This window comes from Lycorma delicatula, chromosome 7 (assembly GCF_047948215.1).
Source record: "Lycorma delicatula isolate Av1 chromosome 7, ASM4794821v1, whole genome shotgun sequence".
In the NCBI taxonomy this organism is placed as follows: domain Eukaryota; kingdom Metazoa; phylum Arthropoda; class Insecta; order Hemiptera; family Fulgoridae; genus Lycorma; species Lycorma delicatula.
The window spans coordinates 23,836,647-23,851,978 of NC_134461.1; the positions used below are offsets into that span (position 1 = coordinate 23,836,647).

At 27.0% G+C, this 15,332-nt stretch overlaps 1 protein-coding gene across 1 annotated transcript in view; it reads left to right on the forward strand.

The window, feature by feature from the left end:
• The window catches only part of LOC142327268 (voltage-dependent calcium channel type A subunit alpha-1-like), a 902,521-nt gene extending 890,207 nt beyond the window's left edge, over positions 1 to 12,314 (forward strand). Inside the window, exon 43 of the mRNA XM_075370151.1 lies at positions 11,878 to 12,314. Coding sequence (XP_075226266.1) covers positions 11,878 to 12,314 — 437 coding nt within the window. The remainder of the gene's footprint in view (positions 1 to 11,877) is intronic.
• Positions 12,315 to 15,332: the final 3,018 nt, after the last annotated feature.

Consider the following 15,332-nt stretch of genomic DNA (forward strand, 5'->3'; position numbering starts at 1 on the left):
CTCTCTCTCTCTCTCTCTCTCTCTCTCTCTCTCTCTCTCTCTCTGTCTTTCTCTCTCTTTCACTGAGCTCTTTATACCATTTCTACTATTTTATGCTTGTTTTGGAATGCTCTTTTTATGAATACTGTTTAGAATTCTTTTTTCCAAGTATTAATTATTGTTGAGATTTTTATGCGATTCATACTTTTTAATATTTTTGGTACTTGTGTAACAGCAAATAGATACAGTCATTATTGATATATATTTAACTTTAAAAGATTAAGAAAGGTTCTTAAAAGAACCTGTATATATTGTTTTTATTTACGTTCAATCCTTACTCTTCATCAGATTGACAGAGAAAGTTACTGTAGCAGTTTAGCTGTTCAGATAAATCATAAGTGGAAGATCTTTAAATGAAAGATAAATTATATACATTAAGAATTTGAAGATACTTATTTTTTTATCACCATTGCTTAGTATTTAATTGTTATAGAATAATGCTATATAGCCTGGCTCATTTTGGTATTTAAAGTATTTTTATTATTTTGTGTTTTTTTCTTGATGAATTAGTTCACCACAGAAGCTTTGAAGGTTGTACATGACAATATTGAAATGGAATTTTGTAGTGTATGAAAAATACCATGCTTGATCGAGATTCATACCTGGAACCACTAGAAGAGTGCTACCACTTTACCACTTTGATGCTACCACTTTACCACAGAGATTGGCAGAGTGGCAGAATTTAGGGAAAATTTGTTGGAAAACTTAAGATTAAAAATTACACATAATTCTGCATTCAGATAACCTTAGTTCATGCATAATAGCAGTCTTTTACATAATACCAAAATATACTTTTTCATATTTTTATCAAGACACAAGTTTCTTAATTTATATTTTTTATAAATACTTGCTTGTTTTCATAAAGCAAGCCTTTAGAGGCCTATCCATATTTTAAATAAAATGAAGAATTTTAGAATTAACCATTTTAAATTATAAAACCAGTCCAAGAAGTAAAAAAAAGAAGAAAGTAATAGCCTTTAAAATCATTTAATTTTTGAAGTAAGTACCAAATTAATGGTTAGTAAATTGATAATTATTTTTAATTTGGTGCTGACTTGATGAGTCAAAACTTAAAGAAATATTGAAATAGGTATTAAACTTTTTACTTTTTACAGTGGTTTTTTTTTTTTTAATTAATTGTACTTTTTTAAAAGCAGGGTTGCAATTATGATAGCCTCTTTAATGGTGTTCATTTTTAACACAAATTTGTTAAAAATGACTATCATTCCACAAAACTCATTCATTTATGTTTTAATTTTCAATTGACATAATTAAAAAAATTATGATACATTTATAATGTAAATTGTGCATCGAATAAGTTATAAGAACTTATTGCAACTGGCAAAAAAGGGTTGCTACTCGTTAGGAATAGTATTAAAATTCGTCAAGTGACATATCTGTCTTGTAGTAAAAATAAATTAAATTTTTTGTGATGTGTAAAATGTTAGATTCCAAGTTTAAATTTTCATCTGTAATAAAACTTAAATATATTCTTCATGTACAATTGTTATATCCTAAAAGCTGGAATTATTTTAAGTATTCAATTAATAGATAAAAATTGACCTGAAAGATAAATCTATTTAAATTAATTTTCGATTTGATATAAAACTTTCATTCAATAATTTACTACTGTTTAATTTTTGGTTTTAATGTAAAATCTGAAAATTTTATATTTGTATCATCGACATAAAGTCACTAAATCCTGACCAACAACTGAATGAAATTCCTAAGTATGACAAATAAAGAGCTCTCTGGGACAACCATTGAACTTGCACAGCACTTCATTTATTCTCTTTGGGTCAAACATAGAATAGATATTATCATAATTCCTACTGTTAAAAGAAACTGGTTCTGTCCAGATAAATAATTTTATCCAATAAAATGCCAATCTTAGTTATCACGTGTAAACAGTTTCATCAAGAGATTACTGAAATTAATGTTGTCTAAAATATGGGTCTGATCATAAAAGAAATTCATCAATATCCAGAGCTTTTTTCTAATTTTATATAGGGCTGATTTCTGGAAAACGTAATTTTCTCATCACATAAATAAGCAGTCCTTGTAATTGTGTATCTCTCTGCTAAGGGATGCTAATTTATTTATTAAATATTTTATTTTATAAATTATTTTAATTTAAATATTAATTAAATAAATATTCATTTTATTATTAAAAATTTTATTTACTAATAAGTTATTGTATTCTAAATAAATTACACCAATTCATTACAGACTTCTTTACTAAAATATGCTTTTCAGTTACAATTTTCATGCCATTATAATCTGTTATTTCAAGTCACATTTTGTTATTTTACATTAAGCTTACCTCAATTTATTTTCACAAAATTAGTTTTGTTAAACTAATTTTAACTGGTTTTATTTTGAACTGTAACAATTATTGGTTTATGCACAAGTACCAACCTTAATAAATCATAAAAAAATACTGTTATTTATTGGTGGATGTTTTGTTTATTTGTGTGCATGGGTCTGTATGTTCATATAATTTATAAAAAAGAAGGAATTTAACATTATGTTATTTTCCTATCTATTTTATTAATATTCATCTTAAATATGTTTTTTTTCCTACTTAATGTAAATGGTTTTTTAATGTGCAACAGACCTGCAATTTTTCTTTGTTGTATTTTTAATAAATTATAAAATAAAATGCTTTGAAGCAGATAATTTAAATTTTTTATTATCATTAAAGTTTTATTTGTTTGTACTAAATGTTTTCTTTTACAGTATTTTACATGAATGTAAATTTATTTATTATTTTTTAACAATGAATCTTGATCTGAATCATTGTCATTAGAACTATAGTTCAGTCGGGAAAACATTTTTCACAGTGTATTTAAATATTTGCTATATCTATGTATTACACTAAATTGTTCCAAATATAAGCTGTACTTCAAAACTTTTGTTTAATTAGGCCAAAAAAGACCATACCTGTTTGTACATTAGTAAAAACTTATTTGCTAGATTTCAATTTATCTCAGATTATCATAAAAAAATTTTTTTTAAATTTTATTATTTTTTTCCTAATGTGTAAATCAGAAATCTGTTGAAATAGTGAAGAATAGGCAACCCCAACAGCCCAATGAGATGAGGATGTTATGTATGACATGAAAATGAGGTGTAGTTTTGTACAGACTCAGGATGACCATTCCCGAGATATGTAGTTAATTGAACCCCAACCAACAAAGTATACCAGTATCCACTGCCTAGTATTCAAATACATATAAAAGCAACTAGCTTTTACTTGGATTTGAATCGCAGAACCTTCAACTTTGAAAATCATCTGTTAAGTAACTGATTTGTGATGACATGTTAACCGCTATACCAACCCAGAGGGATAAAATAGTTTCAGTTGATGTTTTGATTTTTATTCTATTTTTTGTCAGTAACACCTGTTATTGACAATAAGGTTTTTGAAAATATTATTATTTTTTAAATGGTTTGTTTACTTTTGTTTGTACTTTCACCAATCTCATACAATATGGTTTCCAGTAGTCTACCAGAGCCAAGATAGAATAGTAAAATAATATCTTTCACTTTTTTCTAATTGTCAGGCCTAAAAGTCTTAAAACTTACTGTTTCCTCATCATACACCAAAAGAGCAAAAAAAAAAACTCATAGGAAAATAAATAATTTTTACCAGTTTTGCAAGTTTCTTTTTTAATTTACCAATAAAATTAATTCTTCATTGTATGACCGATCTTTCATGTAGTATAATTTATTGTTAGGGTTTTTTTAATCTTTTAATTCATTTTTAAATTATGCTATCCGACTACAGGTCAAAACCTTTTAATAGGTTTTTGTAACCTTATGCCATCAAAACTTATAATTTCATTAATTAAACCCAAATGTGCAAAACATTCAGCATTAAAATCCTTTTAAAAAAACTTTATCCTTAAATTGATGTGGCCATAACAACTGATGATGGGAAGGACAATGAATGATGATGATTAGAACAATAAAACAATAAAATCGAACATGAATCTAAGACAAAAAATTTGGTCAGATCATGGTTAAAGCTTGGGTGTAGTTAATGCCATATCTGCTACTCATAATTTGGGTTGAACCATTTTAATAATCCAAATTGAAAACTCAGAGGCTGAATTAGTGGTTCAAACTCCAGTAGGAAAGAGCTGCTCTGATAGCTAGAAGGTTATAGAGCAGGATGATAGAAATAATCAACCCACAGACTGCAAACAGTTTGGGAAATGAGGGCAGTTTTAACGTTTTGCCTATAATGCATATCAGTAGTTATTAAATATTGTTTAGCATTTTGAATTTAATTTTTTTTAACTGAATGTTTGTTATTCACTAAGTACACATAATATTTTTTTTTCACATGCCACACGTAATTCTTGGATGAGTAAAGGATTTTCTAGTGGAAATTGTTATGTACAGCATTTTTTGAGCAGTCAACACAATTCCTGAGCCAATTTCTGCTTCTTTCTAGATAAAGATACTCTGAACTTGATGAAGAATCCCTGATCTAAAATTGTAGTGGGATAGATGTCCACTATCTCAAAACACTTTAAAGAATTTCTTTGGATGGGTTTTTTACCGTGTTTCATAATTTTTGTGCTGCCAAATCAGCCTTTTCTCATTATTTACTCCTTTTATTATTATTTACTCCTATTTCTTGCCCATGCTTCTAAGTTTTGACTTAGGCACCATGTGTTTGCAGAAACCAGTATAGTTATTGCATCATTTGTATTGTGAAATCTAGTGTAAATGACTGTCTACGATCTTATATCATTTTCTACCCAGAAGCTGTAAAATAATACAACCTAGGGCTGATCTTGTAAAACCTTTACTTATCTTGTAAAACCAAGGTCTTCTAATCTCTCCAAAGACGTATATATATTACATAAATGAAAGCAGGCAATTAAATTTTGGAATTAGTAATCAATAAGAAACATAATATAACTTATATTTGGAACAGTTTGGTATTAATGTTATTATAGATGTTCATTTACGATGTAGGAATAAAGAAAATAATCTTGCATTCTTGAATGACTTTGTTTATATTTGTAGATAAGTATAGGGCTTTGTGTATGAATTTTATAAGGTTATAATTGTATGTAATGACCAGTGGAATTTCATTATATGTATGCATATGAATGTATTTAATTTACATATAGTATTAGTTTAACCTGAATGCCTGGTATTTTTATAGAATTATTTTTGTAACAGTGATGGTTTTTTTATTGAAAAATCGTTTCCAGTTTTATTTCCAACCATTAATAACAGTATATTAGTTTGTAGATGATTTAATTTTTAGCAAATAGTTATATCTAGTAACATAATTTACTTTTATTTAGCTGTTACTAATAAGACTGAATTCCTCTGCAGAAAAATTAATAATTGGTTAATTCTAAGTCAGGCCTATCATTTACATAAATTACAAAATTTCACATTCTATAAAAAAAAAATTAAAGCAAAAATTTTTTTAAATACTGATTAATCAGTTTATCCAGCCATTCATAATATATGTGTTAGTAATTTTGGTTTGTTTGTCGTATTTGTGGAAATTCAATAAATCATCATGTATATTTTGGAGTGTATTTAAAGGGTGTACAAAGTAAATTGTTATTGATATATGTTCAAAACAAAATTGACTAAATTATATGACTCAAAATAAATATATATACTACATGCTACATATGATGTTTTAATTCTTTTTTTTATATATATATATATATATATAAATTAGTTATGCTATGCTTGTAGATTATTAAAATATAGTCTTGTTGCATTAATTTTATATTTCTAATAACATTATATCAACTTATTTAACACAAATATTTTACTTAATCCATTCATAAAAAAAATTAATGTTGCATTAACTTATTAAAGTTTGTCCTTTGTAAATTTTTACTTTTAAAATTATTCATTTTTTGTTCATTCATTTTATAACACAATAGATTTAGAGAATTCAGTTTTTTTTAATTGATTATCATTACGTCTTTTTTATAAGCTCAAATAAGTAATAATTTTTGTTTCAGTATAAATTTTATCATCATTTTTCATCATATAAAATAAATATTTCCATAAAACGTTTTTTGGTAATAATCATGATAAGATAATCATAGAAGATTATAACTTAACAAGAACTGTTTATTAAGTTTCCACTTTACGATAAATTTATTATCAGTAAATAATTTATTTCTTAGAATAATATTATAAGTAATTTTCCTTCACTTTATCAAAATGAATACATTGATTTATCAGATTCTTGATAAAGACTCTTTATCCAAAAAAGTAAGACCAAATTATTAACAAAAAGTGCAATGAATTAGTTTTACATTTGCTTTTCAATGGCCAAGCCTTATTAGAAAGAATAAGACAGTCATTAAGATTTTAAGGACTAATAGTCCTAAAATAGTTCTGTTAATTTTAGTTCATTGACTGTACAACAGTTTGTTTTCATTTATTATCAATGTTTTGTGGATCACATAAATGTCTAAGTTAATTTGGATATTAATAAACTAGAGAAGTTCATTCAGTCTACATGCTGGTGACATCATCAAAAGTTCCCATTAGTAAATATACTCACCTTCTTAGGTACACCTATGAAGGTGTACCTAAGAAGTACCTAATGTTCCCCAAAGTTCCCCAAGTAGCAATTATACCATATACTGCTATATTATAGCAGTATATGCTATAATATACTGCATATACACAGTAATATTTTAGCTATATAAGTATAGCTGTATAAACTCCCAGCAAATTTCTTCTGCTTATACCAGAGAATCTAAGAAAAATAAGTATAAAGAGAAAAAATGGATGTAATTTGTGCATTTTTTCTTATTTAACAATACCTGTTTAGTATCAGCCTTGGCTATAAAAGAATGATATTTGAATGAATTATATGAATGAAAAATTTGCTAAAACAAATAATTCTAATCTCCTTTTTATTAATGTTTTCTTTAATAATGCAGTTCAAATTTCCATCTCCAGAAACTAAAAAAAATATCACTTATTCCTTATCTTTTCAATAAGCCATAACTACAGTTCTACAATTCACCTTGCCTGACTTTAGATCGACTAGTGCTGAGGCAATGCCTCATTAATTGAACATCACTTAACTATAGTTCCCACATAATTGAATTGTACACATCTAATTGAAAGTAACTGCTGTATTTGTTTAATCTAACTGAATATTATTTAGAAGATTTTCCTTATCTAATTTCCTAGATACCTAATCACTTTAATTTAGAAATTTTTGATTATTATAAACAATGTCATAATTTATTCATGAATTCAGACGTATAAAATGCTTTTATTTTATTTTGAGCTTATACATATATCAGACTTTACTTTTATTTTTATTTTATTTAGAGTAATCCCTAAATTATTCTAAATAGTCTGTAAAAGCCATAAAAAACAGAATCCATAAAAGCTTAAATGGATTCATAAAATGGGAATTTCTGTATAAAAAATAATTATTATTCAGTTTGAACACATCATGAAACAGTTATAGGTAACACTGATAGACAAAGAAACATTTTTTAATGTTTCTCTGTGATACCATTTCTTGAATTGCTTTTTTGCATACATTACAGATCTGTAAATACAATTTTTCATCACCCTTAGTTATAAATAAATTTCAAACAAACTTTTAACTTCAACTTCAAAATAAAATTAAAGGAAAATATAGTTAAAATCTAAATAGAGAAAATTTATAATTTTGCATGGCCATACCTGTGTTAGAATGATTTCACTGATGCTTTTCTTTTATAAATAGCCTAAGGCACATCCCGAATTAATGCCCAACAGTAATCGGCTATCATGTTAGTATTCCACTTCCCTTTATAGCGTGACTTTTCATTACCAAAATGTCTTGATGGGAACGTTCACCGTGTTCGTCATTTATGTCTCCGAGGTTGTCCGGGAAGAAATCCAGATGTGAGTGGAGGAAATATATTTTCAAAGATATATTACATCCCATAACTCTGTATGAAGTAAGAAGTTGATTAACAATAATGTGGTAATTGTCGTGTTTCCCAAGAAACTTTTTGACAATATCTTTAAATGAAGCCCAAGCTGCACTTTCTACATTATTTAACATTGAGTTAAATACAACATCTTCGATCAACTCTTGTATCTTTGATCAACAAATATTCCTTTCTTAATTTTTCCTTCATTTTGGAAATTTCTGCCTGATGTACAAAAATCCGGGACTATCCTTCATTGCTTTTACAAAATTTTTCATTAGTCCTAGCTTGACATGGAGAGGGGGTAAAAATATTTTTTTGGGTTCAACTAAGGACTCATGAATAATATTTTTCCCATTTGGAGTTAAGGTGTCTCATTTCTTTTATTCTTTGGTAACATAATGTTTATTCCTAGCTCGGCTGTCCCATTCACAAAGAAAACACATGTACTTAGTATAGCCTAACTGCATGCCTAACAAAATAGCTATAACTTTCAAATCACCACATATGTTCCAGCTATGTTTTTACAGTTTATTTTTTTAAGAAGGTCTTTCATCACATTGTATGTCTCTTTCAAATAAATACTATAAGTGATTGATATTGAAGGATATTTGTTATTGTTTTGTAGTAGAACCACTTTTAAACTACACTTGGACGAATCTATGAAAAGGCACCAGTCCTCAGGTTTATGAACTTGTCCTAAGTGCAACATAAGCTCAACAATATTTGTTCAATAAACCAAATTATTTCATGAATAAAGTACTGAGAAAGTTCTTTTTGTTGGCTTCAAAAGCCCAAAAGTTTTGTATTTTTTTTAAATTCCAACCTTGCAGTCTTGATCCTAACAGTTCAGCTTGATTTTTTGATAAATTTAAATCCTTAACCAAGTCATTTAATTCACCTTGTGATATAAGATATGGCTTATTGAAAGATAATTCAAAATCAAAATTACTGTTGTCTTCTTCAGTACTGCCTGATTCTTCATCACTGCTTTCGAAACATAGATTCACAGGTGGCTCAGGAACTGAAATAATTTCACTGTGAGGTACAGGCCTGAAGGATATTTACAATGAAGGATATTTTACAGTATGTTTAGATTTATTAGAAATTCCAGACACACTTTTTAAACAAAAGTAACAATCAGTAACATGATCCTTTGGTTCACGCCAAATCACAAGTACACCAAATGGCAAAACCTTCCATGTACCTTTCAGCCATTCTCTTAAATATACAGAACAATTAGTACATACTATATGAGGAGCCCACGTCTTATCCTGATCACCAATTTTACACTGAAAGTATAAATGATATGGGGATTCTTTTTTAATTAAAGGTGTTATTTCTACTTGATTTTACAGTAAACTCACCTCATACATAACAAAAGGCATCCACATCATTTACACAATATCGAGTCATTATGACACTACACTATTAGCAAACTTAAGACACCAATAAGATAACAAAATTAGTTCATTCCTAAATTCAGTGCTTAATATAAACAACACAGCTGTATTTTCAGCTATATGTTTTGAGCTGCATAGACTTGCCCGTGGAGGCCAGCCACTCTGCAGTATTAATCCTTAAATGAAATTTAAAAATTTTTCAAAAATGGTGGATGATAGAAAACTTCTGAGTTCATATTCGTTTTCAGTATCAAAAAAACAGATTAAAATCATGTATCGCATGTTAGGAAACAATAATTATGCTTTATCAGTGTAATCGATTACTTGCAAATATATTTTTTTTCCTATCTGATTCTTCCATATTGTTAGATAATTTGCAGTATTATAAAATAAAAGTAGTATGGAATTAAAATGTAATAAAGAATATCTATATAAATTCTGATTTCCATAGATGTTTTAAATATCAAATATTAAATAGTAGTGGTTAACAAAAATGGCAAACAATATTTTCTCTTCATAATAATAAAGTACTCATTATAAACAATATTAATGTATTTAATTTATTTTTAAAACTATTAATAATTTTATTTATTTATTTATTTATTTTTTTTAATTGTGCACAATAAAATAAAACAGTAACCATTAAACTGATTAAGAAGAGTCTTCTATGTATATATGTAAAAACTCATTTAGTATAATATAATAAAAATTAGGTTTTTGTTTACTTGAGAATTTTAAGCCTATTTATCTTTAATATTCTACAAAAATGTATTAGATCTTTCCCTATAGAATCCTTTTTAGGTTTTCATTATTTGTTTGAACTAGTTTTAATAATTAAAAGTAAGCATCGGTCGTTTAAATCTGTGTTGTACAGTTTTATAAATTAATATAATGAATTTATTTTATATCAGGGTTTTTATCCCAGTTGGTGCAGTATCAACAAAATAATATTTAATAAATAATAAAGTTAATTGAGAAACCAACAAAAAATAAAGATTTGTAAAATGTAGAATTTTTTAAGATCAGAGTTTTTTATTTAACTAAGAGATCAGATTTTGTTTAATTTTGGGTTAATTCCTAAATACATAGAGGTCATTAGCCCATTGGATTGTGAGATGGAAGCAGGTTGAAGGAAACTTAGAGCCAATATTTTCATCATAAGCTGCTATGAAGAGAAGCATCTCTTATAGCCATAGTTCATTAGAGATATTCTAACAGCATGGGCTCATGAAGAGTAGAGTCGATTATATCTCAAAAATTAAAACTTTAGAAAACTAAAAAAAAATATGGTTATATTTAAACTTTTGTAATTGCTGAATTTTTAACTGCATTATTGTATTTTTATTGCAAATTTAGAATTTAACATTAGATTTAAAGAAAGAAATTTTGTCAGAGTGTTACTGGAAAAATTATAAAGATAAATCCTCAAATGTTAACAGAAAATACGAAACCTAAAACCAAATATACATTTCAATCGTTAATTAGTAAATAATTAGTAAATATCAGTAAATACCAAAGGATAAAAACTAAATAATTGAAACAAAAAAATAATATTTATGAAACACCTCAAAAAAGTTATTTCTCCCTGTGTTAAAAAAATTATAAAAGCAATTTTTACTAAAAAAAAATATTTATATACATGTATTGTAATTAATCTTTTCCTTCCAACTTTGAATTTCCAAAGTAAGATGGTGTTGTTTTTTTATTGAATAGATTTTTTATTATTTTATTTTTATAAATACAGATAGAAATAATAGTTTTGTAAACTTTGTTTTTTGCATTTATTTATTTTAGTGTATTAATTTTCATTTATTTGTTTTATTCTTATATTTATTAATTAACATTTTATAATAATTATTTTATTTATTCCTCTGTGCTTATTGATGATTACCATATAACAACTGAAATGCACATCTAGCTTTTAGCTTTTTTTAACAATTTTTAAATATTTCTCTTTACTAGTTAAACACAGAATTACCATAAATGAATAAAAGAATCCCAAAAGCCAATACTTACATCTTGTTTCTACGCATACTACAGTCTCAGAAGTTTTGTAAGAGAAAATATAATTTACCGTTACATATAAATTTTTTTCTTCTGACTTAATTATGTCATGACTTATAAGCAACCACTAACTTAAAAACTATTGAAATTTAAAAAATTTTGGCAATTAACCTAAGTACAATGTTCTTTGAAATTGTGTAATTTGTAGTTCAAGGTAGTTCAAATTTTGAATACAACCAATTCTCATCTTTCATTGAGGAACCACATGAATTATAGAAAAGCAATTTTTTAAATCCTGGGAAATGAAATAGTTTTGATTTTTAGAATTCTTTAACATCCATATTTAGTTGATTCTAGTAGGGCTTTGTGAAATATAAAATATTATACTATACGTATTTATTGTTATTATTATATTTTATAAAAAAAATGTTATTTCTTATTGTATATAATTATTTTATAATCATCTGTTTGTTTTTGTTATATAGGGTCTTGGTCTGCTTCAACAAGTCCTGCTCGATCGCCGAGTCCAGGAAGAAGTCATCATACAAGAGGGCCTTACGGAACGACCAGTTTAGAGCAGAGATCAAGATCTCCATCTCCACGGGCCCAAAGAAGTCATCAACACAGTTATCCAGTGTTAGTTGGACGTCGAAGTCAGGGTCGTCGCCTACCACCTACGCCGAGTAAACCATCGACATTACAATTACGACCCGCTTCCATCAACTTCCCCAAATTGAACCCTTCACCTACACATTGTCCCCCGCATTATTCGGTTCCTCTTAGTTTTGAACAAGCTGTCGCCATCGGACGCGGAGGCCGACTACTTCCTTCGCCCGTGCCAAACGGCTATAAACCCCCCGGCCAGGTGCGTGATCGCAACCGCGACCGGCATAGTGACTCGGATGAGGATGATTGGTGCTAGCCTTTGCTGACAGGTAGCAGCAGCTGATGGGGACACTACACTCTATAATATATATATTACACATCCGTACGTATATGTATTATATTTTATATAAATGATGTTGCCTCACTTGTATGTGTAAATAAAACAACTTGCAATATTTTTCTCGCATTATGTAAATATAAACTTTTTATATAGAAGCCTCAGACTTAGAATAGTATCAGATTGCTCTCTTTATTATGTACAGTAAATAATGTAATAATGTATTCAAAACAAAAATAATTATATACATTCTTTTTATTAAAAAAATAATCATAAAAAAAATAGATAGAATTTATTTGTGCCTCATTCTGAGTTTCTCAGTATATGTTACAGTTTTCATGGACCAAATTGGCAAATTATGTAATATTATTGTTTTTTATTATTATTATTATTTATTTATTATCTGAAATTGTTATCCACATCACTGTTTATACAGGAAGAGTATAAATTTATTAGCAGAGTATTAAAAATATACATTCAGTTCATTATAATTTATTATTGTTTTTTCTTACAATTAAATAATCCAGTTTTTACACTTATATTAATGTTTTTACCAGGTAACTGATTTTTTTTTTGTCATACACTTTCCCGCTATTTATTTACTTTGCATAAAATGTTTATATTCAAAGTTAAAATGTTTATTAACAAATGTTATACTTCATTTAGATTTCTGTTTAAGTATTGATATACTGTAGGAATAATCAATAGCATATAATATTTAGAGCTTTACCCTTGCTTATAATATTTTTTAAATACATAATTACTTATTACATTTGTTTAAAAAAGAAATTAAATCAATGTCTTAATTAAAATGTTACTTTATTTTTGTGTTTTATTTATTTATGTATAGAGATTAGTGATTAAACAAAACAAGTCAGTAAGAAAACAATATAAATCTATTCAGAATACATTTTCTTATAAATTTTCTTTACTAATATACATATGGAAATATAGCAAGAAGTTATTTTTTTCTACTTTAATATTCATACTCTAAAAACATTTGTATTTAAAATTCAATATCTATAAGCAAATGTTTTATTTTGTTAATGTTTCTTTTTCTAATCTTTATATACTCTAATAACCTAATAGCATGTAATATTTAGAGATTAATCCTAACCTTACATATAATCTTTTAAAAAATACTTCCTCAATATAACATAACCTATTAAATTAGTGTTATCTCTTTTTGACTTCAGTCTCCTAATTCCATCATTAGTAAAATACCATATATATATTTTTTCAATTATTTTTATTGTATTTATATGATATACATTTTAAGTGATGTGGACTATTATTAAATGAAAATATATAACAAACTCATGGATAGATTTTAGAGTTAATTTATTATAAGATACTGTACATTTGCCAACTCATTTACGTACTCTAAATCTAAAATTTCATCTATGGTAACAAGCAGAATAAGTAATAAAGTATGAAGGTATGCGAAAATAGGAAGGAATAGATGATTATTTTCCTTTAGTCTCATTTATTTTATAAAAATATATTCAAAAATATTACAATTTTAAATGAACTGCATTTATCTATGATCTTTTTATATAAATTAAAATTATTCCTTATAGTACAAATTCACTTCCTTCAACCTCTTTACTATATTCTATGACAGGATAACTTTGTAGACAAACATAATGCATTAAAATAATAATGCATCATCTAATGAAATTGCCATAACTGTATCAATCTATATAAGATTTTATGTGGAATAGGATGCCTAGCATTACTCAGTTGGCACCTCAGCTGTTAGTTTTGTGTTTGTTATGTAAGAAATGAGAGTTCTTAGACAGTTTGATAGGCAGAAAAAAGATGGTTGCCATACCACTGAGCCCCAATAAAGAAGCAGCTACCCTGTCAGCTATTAGAAGAGCCCAAGTGTATTCTCATTGTTGGAACAATGACAGCAGCTAATCCTCTTTCCATGGAATTATCCCTGGAAGAAGGAATAAAAAGTAAGAAAAGGGTGGGGAAAGACAAGGAACAATCAGCCCACAATTGCCTTTGATAAGGATAGTTTGCTGCCTTGCTCAAGAATAAAATGCAGTAACCAAAAATGCTAAATAACATAATCAAAAATTACAATTGCCTCATCCATCCGTAAACTGTTAAATAGCATTCAAAACTAACAATAAATTTAACAAATTTCTTTCCTCAAAAATACAACCTCATTCTCTACATTTTTCATAGAATACGCAAAGGCAGCTGCACATCATAACTTACAAACTATGCAGTACACCAAACCATATATTCACAGAATCTTACAAACAACACAAAAAATAAAAATTCAATATACGAGTGTTAGAACAATTTTAAATTCACAAACAAATTCACCTAGAACTTAAAAATGGACTAGGTAAAAGTTCAATTTGTGCATCCTACTTTATTTCATTATAGAAAGATCATATTTTTCTCCAATCAAATTTAATATATCTCCCTTATTATGCTACTCCTTTATAACTGTCTGATACAACTATTTTAAACCGAATTGTGTAAAATGTGGTGAAATATTTGGATTGCTTACTATTAGAACAAAATTATGCCTGTCAACAATGTGTAAATGTCTCAATTGTTTTTCTTAGCTTGAATTTCTAAATAATTCCAATTATGATAAATATATTTTTAAATGTTTTTATCGTAATAATATATTTTTAATTACATTCCCTATGTTTTGGTCTTTTTCTCTTTCTTTCTTTCTTGAAGTCAAGATTAATGTTTATAGACATTGTGTTGTATATAATAGCGATGTGAAACTGAACTGTTCATTGACAATTCCAAATTTGCAAGGCATCTTAGTGTGAGTCTATACAAAAGCATCCTGATTGAGACGTTATTTTTAATGTATATCTGATGTCATTGAATAAATAGTTTAGGAGACAACAGAAGCGAATAGCATTTTGTAATGGTGGTGTTTTTATGTTTGCTCCTCATACTCCCATCTGAGTATTACTATTGGTTAATCTACCTGTTAGAATTAAAATTCAGTGA